The following is a 13,813-nucleotide window of genomic DNA, read 5'->3' on the forward strand; positions in this document are numbered from 1 at the left end:
AAACATAAATACATTAATACATTTGAAACAATTACAACCTAATGCATAATAGTTTGTCTTGGAAACGATGATGGCGTCACGCCGCTCGTCTGGCGTCCTGCTGACGTAGTCACGTAGACACGTTAAACCAATCGGAGCGCAGTTTTTCTCTGCGGAAGTGCGTGAAGCCGGTTTTTCGGGTGTCAATCGCGTGAGTAGCAAGAATAACTCATTTGACAAGATTATGATTATGTACACTAATAAATGCACGTCGTTTATCAATTTACATGTATTAAAACTCAAACCTGTCTTCTTGGGATACGTGTCGTTGCACGGCCTTGTCTGATCTAGAAGTGAGATCTGATATTTAATCGAAATGTTGATTTTTGATTCATTTCCAATATGAATGAATGATGTGACATCATATAGCGAGCTTATATAATTCTCCAAACAGATGCAGTAATGTTCTGCGTGTTGTTTTGTAGTCGGGTCACTGCTGTTAATACAGTAGAAATTCAATAAGCCCAGTTCTGTGTCTCCACGTGATCTATATGAATTATTAATGATGTGTATAATTAATCATCTTCACTGTGTGACAGAATCATGCTGCTGTGGATTCTGTCCGGCTCTCTGGTTCTGTTCAGCAGTTTTGACGTTTGGTACTTTCTGAGAGGCTCGTGGATGGTGATCAAATCCTGGTTCCAGGTGCCGGTTGGAGATGTTCTGGCCGAGCAGGTCGTTCACGGACGGGTTCTCCTCCACGACCTGGACTTTATGTGCCACATGAATAACGCCCGCTATCTTCGCGAGTGCGACTTCGCCCGGTACGCGCACTGCACCCGGAACGGGCTCTTCCTGGCCGCGCGCGCGCTCGACGCCACCATGCTGGTGGGAGCCACGACCATCCGCTACAGACGCTCGCTGGCGCTCGGCGAGGCGTTCGAGCTGCGCACGCGGATCGTGGCGTGGGATGAGAAGTCCTTCTACCTGGAGCAGAGGTTCGTATCCAAGTCTGACGGGTTCGTGTCTGCTGTCATGCTGTGCAGGCAGAATGTTATTCGCGGAAATCCACAGAAGATCTTGGAACACCTTTGCAAGAAAAAGGTATGCATTTATTTATTTCAACTTTTTTAAATATTATTTTTTATTATTTTTGCTTTTTACATATTTTTTGGACTACCAAATATTCGCATTGTCATGCCTGGGACCCCATTCGGAAATTTTAAAGTCATTTATATATTTTCATGTATAAAGACCCAATTTATACTGTGAAAAAAAACAATATTACAAATAAAAATATGTAAAATATTAGTATATTAGTTTGGAAATATCTTGTAGGAATGCACATTATTATTATATTTTCATTATTATATTTCTACTCACTATAGTACTGTACTATTAGATGTATTATTTATTTATTTTTGAATTATTTAAATAATAAAATTAATAGCTTTCATTTACTTATTTATAATTTTTTCTTAATTTTATATATATTTTTTGGATCCACAAATATGTTCATCCTAAAATTTAAACAGCAATTATATATATATATATATATATATATATATATATATATATATATATATAATTTGTTTTATTTATTTTTTATTTTTTATGGTATAAAGACACAATTTATACAGTGAAAATGTTATATTATAAATATATTTAAGATATAATTTGGATTTTTTACAATTTATTATTCTACATTATTATATTATTTTCACTAAAATACTGTACTGATTGTTGTATTATCTATTTAAATTGAATGTTTTAATATTTAATTTAATTATGTATATGTACTTATTTATTTTGTTAATTATTAGTAGAGGTATTACTGTTAATATTCTTATTAATTAATTCATTATTTTTGACCCTGTGAAGACCAAATTAATAAAATAAAAAATGTATATTAATAATATATGTATATGTAAAATATTTAGTTTCTATTACATTTTTCTACCAAGTGTAGTACTGTACTGTTGGGTATATTTATTTATTTTCTTCATATTTATTTATTATGAATTACATTACCATTTAGTCATTTAGCAGATGCTTTTATACAAAGTGACTTCAAATGAGGACAATGGAAGCAATCAAAATGAATGCATTTATTAAATACTTCACTGTTTTCCTCTAAAATGTGTATCCCCTAACATGCATACCATGGTAATACTGTGCTTTTTGGATATATATATATTATGGTAATACCATGACACTCCTTGGCTTACCATGAATATTGCACTCATTTCAAGACTCTTTGGTAATACCATATTGTTAGACACATAATATGGTAATACCGTGAGCTTCTTAGAAGTATGTTCCTGCTGGACTAACATACAATATATCCCATGTGTCTGTGTAATTTGAAGGTGGATTGCCCTGAGATTTCAGAGGATCTTCAGCACTGGATCAGTTTCATCTCTGCTAGCAGTCAGGCTCTGAGAGCAGAGAGTGGTCTGGACGACAAGAACAAATGATAAATTCAAAGACTTTACCGTAAGCCTTCCTTCTGCATGTAAGTTTCCCGTGATGCTAACCTTATCTTCTCTCTAAATGTTGGGTTTTCTGATCCAGAACCTGCGGCTGTTGGCAGCTTCAGTGTTTACTCCACTACACCAGCCCTTCATGTATTTATTTAAAAGTATTACAACATCATTATTGTACTTAAAAAATCCATTCCAGAAGCTGCAAGAAATATGACTGACAAACCACTGAGCATGAATCTCTGTTGAGAAACAGAGTGCATGAACGAATGTTGAAAGCTTGACTCCACTGACTTGAACGCTAGAGGCTTTTGAACGCTCCTATGACCAAATATGCACATGAACGTAACAAAAATCACTTCGAAGGGATTTGCACTGAGTATATTAATATTATAAATGATAGATGAGTTCTGAGCAGTGAATTCAAACAAGTGTGTTGTTTTATCATATCAAAACTGGATTTGTTGTGCTGGTCAGAAATGTTGATGTAGTTATTTATTCCACTTTAAAACTGAAATGGTTTTATTATTGTTATTTATGAAAAGGGAACATGTATTTATTAAAGTACATTTTTCTGACATTTGCATAATTTCTTTGAAAAGAGTCTGTATGTAAAATAATTTAAGCACCTGTGATGAAACATGAAGACTTGCGTTATAAAATAAAATACTTCATTATAAATAATGCTTGTATGTTTCTGAGTTATTAGAAGCATTCGTTTATAACCAGTGTTAATGAATCTGGATCATGTGAGAGCTGCAATACTGCCATCTAGTGTGAAAACACTGACATATCCCACTCTTTAACTGGAAAGATTAATTAAAACTGGACACGGATTGAAGAAGGGCATTATATTTGGTTTGTCCCTGGTTTGAATCAGTGGCATCAGGGCTGGAGCTCACAAGAACAACATGATTTGAGATGAAAAATATCTGACAGATTCAGTAAAAATCTCACTGGTTTATTTGAACAAAATATTTTGTATTCGTTTTATATAATTTAATTATTTAGTTAGTTACTTATTTCCAAAGTTTAAAATAGAATTTGAGTTCAGTGATTTTGTTTGGACTGTGGATATGTAATCTTTGGTTCTAAATGCAGACAAGGTATTTCTAAAATATTTAAATATTTATAAACTTTGTATATATATTAATGCTGTAAAACAATTAATCACGATTAATCACATCCTAAATAAAAGTTTTTGTTTACATAACGTGTGTGTTCTGTATATATTTATTATGCATATATAAATACACACACACACATGTATATATTGTGAAAATATTTACATATTTATATTCATATATATTATTAAACTATATATATATTTAATATATAAACATAACATATTTTTCTGAAATATATACGTGCATGTGTGTGTATATTTATGTATACATAATAAATATACACAGACATACATATATTATGTAAACAACTTTTATTTTGGATGCTATTAATCGTGATTAATCATTCGACAGCACTGATATATATGTTAATTATGTAATTTATTTACATTTTTATAAAAAAATGTTTCATATATAGTTAATACAATAATATTATACTTCAAATATTTTAAATACTATGTGATTTATTTATATTAAACAACAAATGTTTATTAAAATGTTTTATTTACTTATATATAATTTTTTTACATGTATAAATATATAATTTAAAATTGTGTTTATGTATATATATGTTTAATATAACTTATGAAGTAATATAAACTTACATTTTATAAATATAATTTTAAATTTAATGTTGTTGTTGTTTTTTTCTATTTAATTATTATTTATTTTTGTGCCGGTTTTGGGGTGACATATGACCTCATTTTTTGTGAGCAGCACTAATTCTTGCCAGAACACTTAACACTCAAGCGAGTTGAACACCACTGCAGGCAGCTCAGTGTTTTCTGACATGCTCAGATGTAGTGCAGAGCAGCTCTTCAGCCCCTCCCCCTCCTGTTAGACTCTGTGGTCACATGACTCACTTCCTGCATAAACAAAGCCTGGGTTTCATTCTGCCTCTGGGTTGGACGGCAAGAAACCTTTTAAAATGGCGCAAGCTGGGGTTTTCCTGGAGCACGACCAGTTCAACTGTTCAATATGTCTTGATGTCTTAAAGGACCCTGTGACTATCCCATGTGGACACAGTTATTGTAAAGGCTGCATTAAGGGCTACTGGGACCAGGACGACTGTCTGGGGATCTATGGCTGTCCTCAGTGTAGGCAGAGCTTCGCTCCCAGACCCATGCTGGGCAGGAACACAATGCTGGCAGATGTGGTGGAGAAACTGAAGAAGACAGGTCTCAACCCTGGACCGACAGACTCTGACCCGACCCAAGCCGAACCCGGGGATGTGGAGTGTGATGTTTGCTCTGGGACAAAAAACAAAGCCTTTAAATCCTGCCTGGTGTGTCTGGTGTCTTACTGCGAGACCCACCTACAACCCCACTACGAGTCTCCTGCCTTTCAGAAACACAAGCTGGTTTCTCCTTCAAAGACGATACAAGAACAGCTCTGCTCTCGCCATGAGAAGCTCCTGGAGGTGTTCTGCCGCACAGATCAGCAGTGCATTTGTTATCTTTGTTTGACAGATGAACACAAAGGACATGACACTGCTCTAGCTACAACAGAGATGAATGAGAAAAAGGTAATGTTGTAGACCCTTTCTAGAGTGTGCGTTTCGTGTTTGAGTCAGTAAAAACATGACATGTTGTGTAACCTGTGTATGTCTTCCCAGAATGCTCTGGGGGAGATGCAGAGGGTTTCCCAGCAGAGGATTCAGGAGAAAGAGAAGGAGCTGGCCGACCTGAGAGAGGCTACACAGATACTCACTGTGAGTGTGACACCTGTGTCTGTGTGTGTGTGTGTGTGCGTGTAACAAAGTCAGCAACTTTCTATTCATCAAATTATCACAAGAAAAAATATAGAATGGTTTCCAGAAAAACATAAATAATAAGCTTTCTTGAGCAGCAAATCATCATTTTAGAATGATTCCTGAAGGATCATGTGACTCTGAAGACTGGAGGAATGATGCGTTGCATTGAATACATTGCATTTTAAAATATATTACAGTGGAAAACAGTTATTTTAAATTGTAATAATATTTAACAGTTAACTTTTTAATCAAATAAATGTGAACATATATGATAAAAAGATATCAAAATCTAGAAAAAACAACATTACCTTTTACATTACAACAATTTTTTTCTTCACTTTTCTCTTTTAAAACTCTTGCTAATAATTGAAATCACAGCTGCCAATATATATCTCGAGTAAAATGGGCCATTTTCAATAACATAACCAATGTTTAAAGTAAACTTTTTTTTTATTTTATTTTTTTTATAAATTTAAAAATACAAATACATTTCTATAAGATAACCAAAGTCCTTGTCATGTCTATATCTCCTAGACCTGGGTTAGACTGACTTCTTCACCTTGTATTTTATAGGGTTATTTTTTCCAAAAGCATGAATCTTACAAAAAAATGTCAAATAAAATGACTTATTTACATTTTAAATCAGTATGAATCAGTATGACACTTGCACTCCTATGCAAGTGTCATACTGATTTATTCCATCTTTGACTCTGACCCTGACAAAGGTCTCAGTAATTCAGCATGGTCTCACGGCTAAGGCTGTATAAAGATTTCTGAATAGCTGTTTTTGCTCTTTAGTTTCAGTGAATGCTCTGCTTGGATTGATTGAGTTCTGAAGGTTTGAGCACGTCTGCAAAGCACTTCAAACTCCTACTTCAAAGGAGCAATCAAATGCCGATTAGAACCTCTTCAAAGTAGAAGTCACGCTTTATGATTTCACTTTTGTCTCCTCTCAGCTCTCTGCGCAGACGGCCCTCGAGGAGAGCGAGCGCATCTTCACACAGCTGGTGTGCTCCATAGAGCGCCGGCGCACTGAAGTGACAGAGCTGATCCGGGGTCAGGAGAGGGCGGCAGCGAGCCAAGCTGAAGCACTCCTTCAACAACTGGAGCAGGAGATAACAGAGCTGAAGAAAAGACACACTGAATTAGGAGAGCTCTCGCAAACCGAGGACCATATCGCCTTCCTTCAGGTAATGCTACTGGTTCTTATCCAAAGTCTCTGGGGGATCCTGAGGTTAAGTGATTTGATTAAAGACTCTGTGGTGATTAGTTTTATGAAGCACATTTTCTGAGCTTTGAGTTTAATCAGTGTTTTGGTGAAGCGTTCAATCCACTACTGTTCAGTTTCCACATTTGTAGTAATAGTTCACCAAGAGATGAAAAGTGTCATTATTTCCTCACCTTGATGTTGCTTCAAACTTGTTTCAAACTCAAACCTGAACTGTAGTTTAAAACATCAAAGGGGGACACGGAACTGAGATTGCATCAGTTTCTGCCTTTGTGAACTGAAACCACTATCAGGAGTTGCATACCATTTTTGATTCATTAAAGTTTCAAGACACACCACTGCCTACAGCTAACATCTTTGCCGTTTGATAATTCTGTCTCGTTCAGAACTGCAGGTCTCTGTGCGCTCAGCCTGTGCCTGTGCCTGACTTGCCAAACTTTACCTCTGACCCAAACTTTGGGAGCATGATGACGGCACTAACTGAGTTCCAGGCTCTCCTCGAGGACGTCTGCCATGGAGGATTTGTCAGCATCTCAGAGAAAGGTGAACAGATTTGCATTCTGAGACCTTTCAAGCCATTTAGGAGTGAGTCAGTATTTCATTCTAACTGTCCCGTTCTGGTTTGCAGTGAATGATGTGACTATTATTCAGAGCAACAAACCAAAGACAGATTCAGAGTCCAATGCAGGTAGGAGTCCATAAAATAAAAAGTGCATTAAATCAAGTCTTGCGTATACAATCGGTTTTAAAACACAGTGAGCATTTTTGGTTATGATGAATCTTTTAGCGATAAATTGTGCTTAACTTTTTTTTAAGGATTCTTTAAGAAATAGTAAGATTTTAAGAACAATGTTTATTTTTATTTGAAAAATATTTTTGTTAAAAGGCTTTACTTTTTTTACTTTTTCAATTGAATGTATCTTCGCTGTATAAAGGTACACATTTCTGAAGAAAAAAAAAATTATTCTAAATAAAATTGTATATTATAAAATATAAATAATTTACACTAAAAGTGTGTGTGTGTGTGTAAGCCTAAATGTTTGAACAGTAATGTGTAGTATGTTGCTTAAAATGCTCACTTCGTTTGGAACAGAGCCTTGGCTCAAGATATGTACATGATTTTTTATATTAATCTAATAAAATAATGTTAATTCTTCATTGATTTAAAGGAGGGGTGAAATGCTCGTTTTCACTCAATATCCTGTTAATCTTGAGTACCTATAGAGTAGTACTGCATCCTTCATAACTCCAAAAAGTCTTTAGTTTTATTATATCCATAAGAGAAAGATAGTCTGTACTCATTTTTCCTGAAAAAACACGACCGGCTGGAGGCGTGACGTGTGGGCGGAGCTAAAGAATCACGAGCGCCAGTAAGCTTTTGCGTTGAGAGCGTCTGGAAGCTGTGACATTACCGTGAGGGAAAACCCATCATCCAAAACAAACCATGGCTAACAGTCAGATTCAGCCGTTTATTTATGATCCAGAATCAGATCCCGAGGCTGAAACTGAACGAGAGCAGCAGCAGCAATGACTCGCTCCGAGCGGGACTCGAACCCGTGTCTCCGATGGGAGGGGACGCACTAACAAAGAGGCAGAGATATTTGAAGCAGTTTTACTCACCGCCTGCGGTTCCAACACACGATCTTGACCCTTTTTCGTTGGGATTGCATCATCCTTAAGAAATAAACGATACACAAATCCGGCGTCAAACTGGGCCTTGTTTGTAAAACAAGCATCTTCGAAATGCAGGGAACAAACACAAACACTTGCACAACTCCGTTGATGCTCTGTAAAAATAAACTCCATCCACTGGTCCTTTAATGCTGTTTTTTTGGTAATCTGTGCAGGGTTTTCTTGCCCTGGCAACCAAAAACACACTCCTTTTGTGACATTTCGCGACGCTCTCGCTCTGATCAGTGAAATGTCTGTGCTGCTCAGCCTCGCTGTACGGGAGTGCGCACTCTTCCGGCAGAAGTGCCTTAAGACCCATATAAGGAAATTCCGCTCCATCTAACGTCACACAGAGCCATACTCGAAAAATACTTTCCGAAACTTGTGACAAACCGGAAGTACAAAAATACTCCTTCAAAAATACTCCTTCAAACGTACACTTCATTTTTGAAACTTTGTCCATGTTTAGCATGGGAATCCAACTCTTTAACAGTGTAAAAAACTCAGTATGCATGAAATAGCATTTCACCCCCCCTTTAATTGTTTTCAATTATGTGTGAAGAAGCTTGCAGTGCACTGCTAACAGGATTCATTGTTTATTTGATAGCTTCAGCACCGGTCTTTGCTCGGCCTGTACAGAATCCTTTCACCATTAGCGTCCCGTCAATCAGTGTGTTTCCTTTCTCCTCATTTGGTGAGTATCAGGAAACGCTTTTATTGGATACTTTAAAAAATGTCAGCAAAAATACGGCTCACTGTTATGTAAATATGAATGAATTTTCCATATAGAGGTGTATTTTTCACAAAAAAAATAAAAATAAAAATAAAATAATAAATATATATATATATATATATATATATATATATATATATATATATATATATAATACAATTAAATGCATTGTGTAGTGTTTTAGGGTCAAAGGAAATGTCTGTAAATATAGCACACAATGTACTTGTTACTTCGTGTAGAATGTTGACCATCTCTGAGACTTGTTGTTTTTGCATACAGTAAATCATTGTTTTCTCATATTCTCTGTGCTCTTCAGGATCCAGAACAACTGGTCCTCGTCAGAAACTACAGCCGCGCAGGAGACGAAGGTAGCCTTAAAACCATCCTGAGAAACCCCTGATCAGAGCTCGGTCAAGAGGCCAATATCAGTGTGTGGTAGTTTTTTTTTTTTAGAGCATTTCTATGGTAAATGACAAAAACAAAAAACTGTAAAGCTATATTTACCACAATCTTTTATTACTAAATAAGACAGAAATGTAAATGCAGATGCGTTTCAGTGTCTACTGTCCAAGTCTCAAAGCTATTATCTTTAAACTTATGTTAATCTTTATATCTTACAATGACCGATGTGTTAGGAGTGATTGTTGCAATATTGTGCGATCAAAACTTTACAAAATAATTACCTGTTGATTAAGCTATGATTGTAGTATTTTCTTAAGTATTAATCATACACATTATATAGAGTGTTATACTGGTGTAAAGTATACTAATGTTTTATTCACTGATGATGTCCATCTATTCACAGATGTTCATTTTAGCTTTATACTGTATGTTTGAAATGTAAACAAACAAAAAAGATGTAGGATGTTAAATACTTATTTTTCATATCATGAAAAATAAAGTTTCTGCCAAACAGTTTGATGGCTCTGTTCATTTACTATATATATATATATATATATATATATATAAAAAAATCATTGTGGCTTATTATTATGACTCAGTATCTCAATTTTATACTTGTCATAATTATAACTTTTTGACGTTTCTTAGTCTCTCAGACTTTAGACTTTTTCAGAATTTAAATATTTAGAATGTCTACATTTAGACTTTATAACTTTTACTTTATGACTGAAGATCTGACTCATTGAAATCTGTTTCACGATTTTAGACTTTTCAGTTCATATTCTTCTACTGTATTCGTTTTCATATAGACTTTTTACATCATAATATCTTAACTTTTACTTATAACTTAGTAACTCACAATCCTTCACAAACTCAATGAATCCACCAGAGCAGCTAAAATACAATAATAACAATATAAAAGGTTTAAATCAACATATGACTCAATGAACTGCAAGTTCTGTTATTAATGCAGAAATATAAATGTTTTTATGCTCTACAACCAAGAAACCAAGATTTCCTTTCATCTGTAGATTATATCTCACCCTCATGTCTTTGTTCAGGTTCTTATTTTTCTTTTATATCTAACCTGTGCCTTCTAGCAATTTAAAAAAATTGGTAAATGTAGGCAATTCAATACAATGACAAGGAAATACCAAATGTTTACTTAAAAATTAAAAGATAATAGTTGAATTGCATGTAACTTCATGGCTTTCGTGGCACTTGCTATATGAACAATAAACAAATATGGGATATGACTGGAATATGCAAAATGGTCTTAAAATAAGTCACATTTGCAATCTAAAATGCCTACTATATGAATCTAAAATGTTTAAATAATGATAAACAATAGCGAAAGCAGACTTACCTTTTTACTTTTAGTGCACAACGTGTTTTTCAAATTGGTGGAGATCATCACATATCATATTGAAAGTAGCAGGTGCGTGATCATGCTTTACACGCAACATACATTCTTTGCATAAAAGCAAAAAGTGAACTCCTGTTCTTGTTTGTGATTGGCTGCTCCAGGCTGTTGCGGCCTGTAACCCGATAAGCTTCTACTGTACCTGCATTAGAGTCACTCCCAGTTTATACACAACACTATTGTGTGGTTCTCTTTGTCCTGCCTTGGTGACCACCTTTCAGTTCCCTAACTTCTAACCAAACACATGCAGGAAAAATGGCAGGAACGAATATCTCTGTGGATAAGGACCAGTTCTGTTGCTCAGTGTGCTTGGAAGTGCTATGGGAGCCCGTCACAATTCCTTGCGGACACAGCTATTGTATGGAGTGCATTAAAGGTTACTGGAGGAAATGTGAACTGAAAGCCGAATTCAGCTGCCCTCAGTGCAGACGCACCTTTAGCCCCAGACCTGCTCTGGCTAGAAACACCATACTGGCTGATATCGTGGAGAAACTGAGGAGAACCAGCATTCAAGAGGCTGGTGAGAAAGCAGCAGATGTCGAATGTGACGTTTGCACCGGGAAGAAACATCAAGCGGTTAGGTTTTGTGTCAAATGTCAGACGTTTTACTGTGAGATGCACCTGAAACCTCACAATGAAAGGAATCGTGGCAGGATGCATCCACTTTCTGAAGTTACAAAACAACTGCAGAAAAGAATCTGTTCACGTCACAATAAACTGCGGGATTTTTACTGTCGCACAGACCAACAAAGCATTTGTAGTTTGTGCTTCAAAGATGGACACAAGGGTCACAGTGTGGTGTCTGTGATGGAGGAGAGGATGGAAAAACAGGTAACAAATACTGTAGAGAAATCTGTGAAGTAGAGCTCAAAGATGGCAGAATTCTCACATGCATGGTTTTCAAACAGAAACATCTTGAGGAAGCATGGAAAAAGTCAAAACTGAGGTGTAAGGAACGAGAAAAGGAACTCCGAGATATTGTAAAATACGTCAAGGTAGGTCTTGTAGTAGAAAGCATCATGAAATTAGTTTAAATAAATTTTAATTTGTGTTTTTAGCTTGTCCTGAATCACTAGGGTACACCTATAATAAGTGTTTATATTCTGACTATTTAGATTGCTTCGGGGGTACCACGGCGGAGTAACCCAGTACCTTTTTGATTCTTCATAGACATAAACAGAGAGAAGTAGTTCCGGCTACAATGTTCTTCCGCAAGACGCAAGCAGTTCTGTTTATTAACCGCTAGAGCGTCAAAAGTTACCTACTGCAGCTTTAATGTTTACTTCAACAAAATGGTACAAATCTTTCCTACGAGACCACCAAAAAAAAACCTAAAAAAACACTGTACACGACCGGAATAAGAATAAATAAAGAATAAATAAAAATACAAAAACAGAGCATATTTGTACAATCTAAAAATCAGCCATGATGCAAGGGGAAAAAGCACACAGCTACGAAGGGGTTAAATTCTAAAACATCAAGAGTGCAGAAGAATAGGTGTGACTGTAACACACAGAGTAAACCTTTGCAAATCAGCATTTTAGCAAAACATTGACAAAAAGTAATCATTGATCATGTATAAATATATATCCAAATGCAAAGCCTAATAAAATTCAGTAATTAATTTACTAGATCAAAAAGTGATTTTGATATTCTGTTTTGGATATATATAAATTGCCTTTAACACCTGAACAATAAAGACATTATGTTTTGTGTCTTCCAGTGCACTGTAGATAAATATCACCTCATCCATTTTTTTTTCTGTTGTATCAAGTAATCTGTTATGGTCTGAGAAACCACTGCAACGATTCAATGTGTGAGTGAACAGCTTTAAATTAAATCAAAACAAATCACAAATGACCTTCTTGACCGATTATTCATTCTAAAACAGAAAACACTACATGATTGCTTCTGTATTATCAGGACAAATGATTATCAAGTCGGTATATGGTAATAACCGCCATTAAACAAAGATTTATCAGTTATATACTGCTCTTGTTAACCTTCTAATCTTACATTCTGGGGCTAATCAATGGGAAGTCCCTCGCATTCACAGAAAATGGCTTTGCTAAATAAGGTGATATAGCCTCCGTTTATATAGTATTTTCAAATACTATCTGTTTCTAACCTAAATATTGTATGAATGCTTAAAATAAAAGGAAATAAATACATTTTAGATATAATAAATACACTTGAGATAAATGATGTTTAGTAGCCTACCTTCAAAACACAAAATATGCATGAATTATGATAGTGTAAAAATATATCACATTAGTTCATGGTATATTCAGTCTTTTTTAGAGTGGCGAACAGTACATGTGTGACCCGACCAGTTTTTAGATAAAATGTCCTTTCTGTCACTGCTCCAGCGCTCAGCACAAGCGGTTGAGGATGACAGTGAAAAGATCTTCACCAGACTGCTGCGCTCCGTCGAAAGGAAGCATTTGGAGGTGAAAGAGCTGATCAGAGGTGAGGAGAGGACAGCTCTCGAACAGACAGAGAAGCTTCTAGAACGACTGAATCAACAGATAGTTGAACACCGGAGAGGAGAGGCCGAGCTAGAGGCGCTCTCAAACACTGAGGATCATATCCATTTCCTGCAGGTGAAGTCCTTGGTTTGAAATATGAACTGAACTGGGTTATTTGTGCTGAAGGTTACGAAACTATAACACTATGGGAACCACAAGGCCATGGCGTGGCATTCTCTTTGTTTAGGCTCTATAGGGGAATAAAGAGGTGTGGGTTTGCTTACTTTCTGTTCACTAACATGCTAGTTTTACCTGTTTGACTCACCTGTGCAGAACTATAAGACGCTCTGTGCTCCTCCTGACGCCGGGGGTCGGCCCAGCATTGACGTCCATCCGTACTTCTCTTTACTGATATTGAGAAAAGCTCTCACAGAGCTGAGAGATAAAGTCAACGAGGTCTGTGACAGAGAATCAACCAAGATCGCAGAATTAGGCGAGTACAGAAACAGATTCACAGGGTAGCTGACTATGGTGGACTTACATGCATGA

At 35.9% G+C, this 13,813-nt stretch overlaps 3 protein-coding genes across 4 annotated transcripts; all 3 read left to right on the forward strand.

The window, feature by feature from the left end:
• Positions 1-45: 45 nt before the first annotated feature.
• LOC113112967 (protein THEM6) lies at positions 46-3,146 on the forward strand. Of its 2 annotated transcripts, none has more exons than XM_026278988.1 (3): positions 46-332; positions 579-1,083; positions 2,349-3,146. In XM_026278988.1, the coding sequence occupies exons 2-3, from the start codon at positions 583-585 to the stop codon at positions 2,454-2,456; spliced, it is 609 nt and encodes a 202-aa protein (XP_026134773.1). In that variant the 5' UTR covers positions 46-332; positions 579-582; the 3' UTR covers positions 2,457-3,146. The 2 variants fall into 2 exon arrangements, with proteins under 2 accessions (XP_026134773.1, XP_026134763.1); XM_026278978.1 differs by having other exon boundaries at positions 49-190.
• Positions 3,147-4,390: 1,244 nt separating this feature from the next.
• Positions 4,391-9,820, forward strand: LOC113112974 (E3 ubiquitin/ISG15 ligase TRIM25-like). The gene is made up of 7 exons (XM_026279000.1): positions 4,391-5,111; positions 5,202-5,297; positions 6,296-6,529; positions 6,954-7,110; positions 7,196-7,255; positions 8,846-8,932; positions 9,288-9,820. The coding sequence occupies exons 1-7, from the start codon at positions 4,515-4,517 to the stop codon at positions 9,341-9,343; spliced, it is 1,287 nt and encodes a 428-aa protein (XP_026134785.1). The 5' UTR covers positions 4,391-4,514; the 3' UTR covers positions 9,344-9,820.
• A 1,140-nt stretch (positions 9,821-10,960) lies between these two features.
• On the forward strand, positions 10,961-13,813 carry LOC113113017 (E3 ubiquitin/ISG15 ligase TRIM25-like). Its single transcript, XM_026279116.1, has 4 exons — positions 10,961-11,627; positions 11,705-11,791; positions 13,166-13,399; positions 13,598-13,813. Exons 1-4 carry the CDS (start codon positions 11,052-11,054, stop codon positions 13,784-13,786), a joined length of 1,086 nt encoding a protein of 361 aa, XP_026134901.1. The 5' UTR covers positions 10,961-11,051; the 3' UTR covers positions 13,787-13,813.

This window comes from Carassius auratus, chromosome 2 (genome assembly GCF_003368295.1).
Source record: "Carassius auratus strain Wakin chromosome 2, ASM336829v1, whole genome shotgun sequence".
In the NCBI taxonomy this organism is placed as follows: Eukaryota; Metazoa; Chordata; class Actinopteri; order Cypriniformes; family Cyprinidae; genus Carassius; species Carassius auratus.

Coding starts and splice junctions, on each gene's coding strand:
- LOC113112967 (XM_026278988.1), top strand. CDS start 583: ATGCTGCTGTGGATTCTGTCCGGCTCTCTGGTTCTGTTCAGCAGTTTT. Junction 1,084..2,348: donor AACACCTTTGCAAGAAAAAG/GTATGCATTTAT, acceptor TGTAATTTGAAG/GTGGATTGCCCTGAGATTTC.
- LOC113112974 (XM_026279000.1), top strand. CDS start 4,515: ATGGCGCAAGCTGGGGTTTTCCTGGAGCACGACCAGTTCAACTGTTCA. Junction 5,112..5,201: donor CAGAGATGAATGAGAAAAAG/GTAATGTTGTAG, acceptor ATGTCTTCCCAG/AATGCTCTGGGGGAGATGCA. Junction 6,530..6,953: donor ACCATATCGCCTTCCTTCAG/GTAATGCTACTG, acceptor TGTCTCGTTCAG/AACTGCAGGTCTCTGTGCGC.
- LOC113113017 (XM_026279116.1), top strand. CDS start 11,052: ATGGCAGGAACGAATATCTCTGTGGATAAGGACCAGTTCTGTTGCTCA. Junction 11,792..13,165: donor ATATTGTAAAATACGTCAAG/GTAGGTCTTGTA, acceptor TCACTGCTCCAG/CGCTCAGCACAAGCGGTTGA. Junction 13,400..13,597: donor ATCATATCCATTTCCTGCAG/GTGAAGTCCTTG, acceptor TCACCTGTGCAG/AACTATAAGACGCTCTGTGC.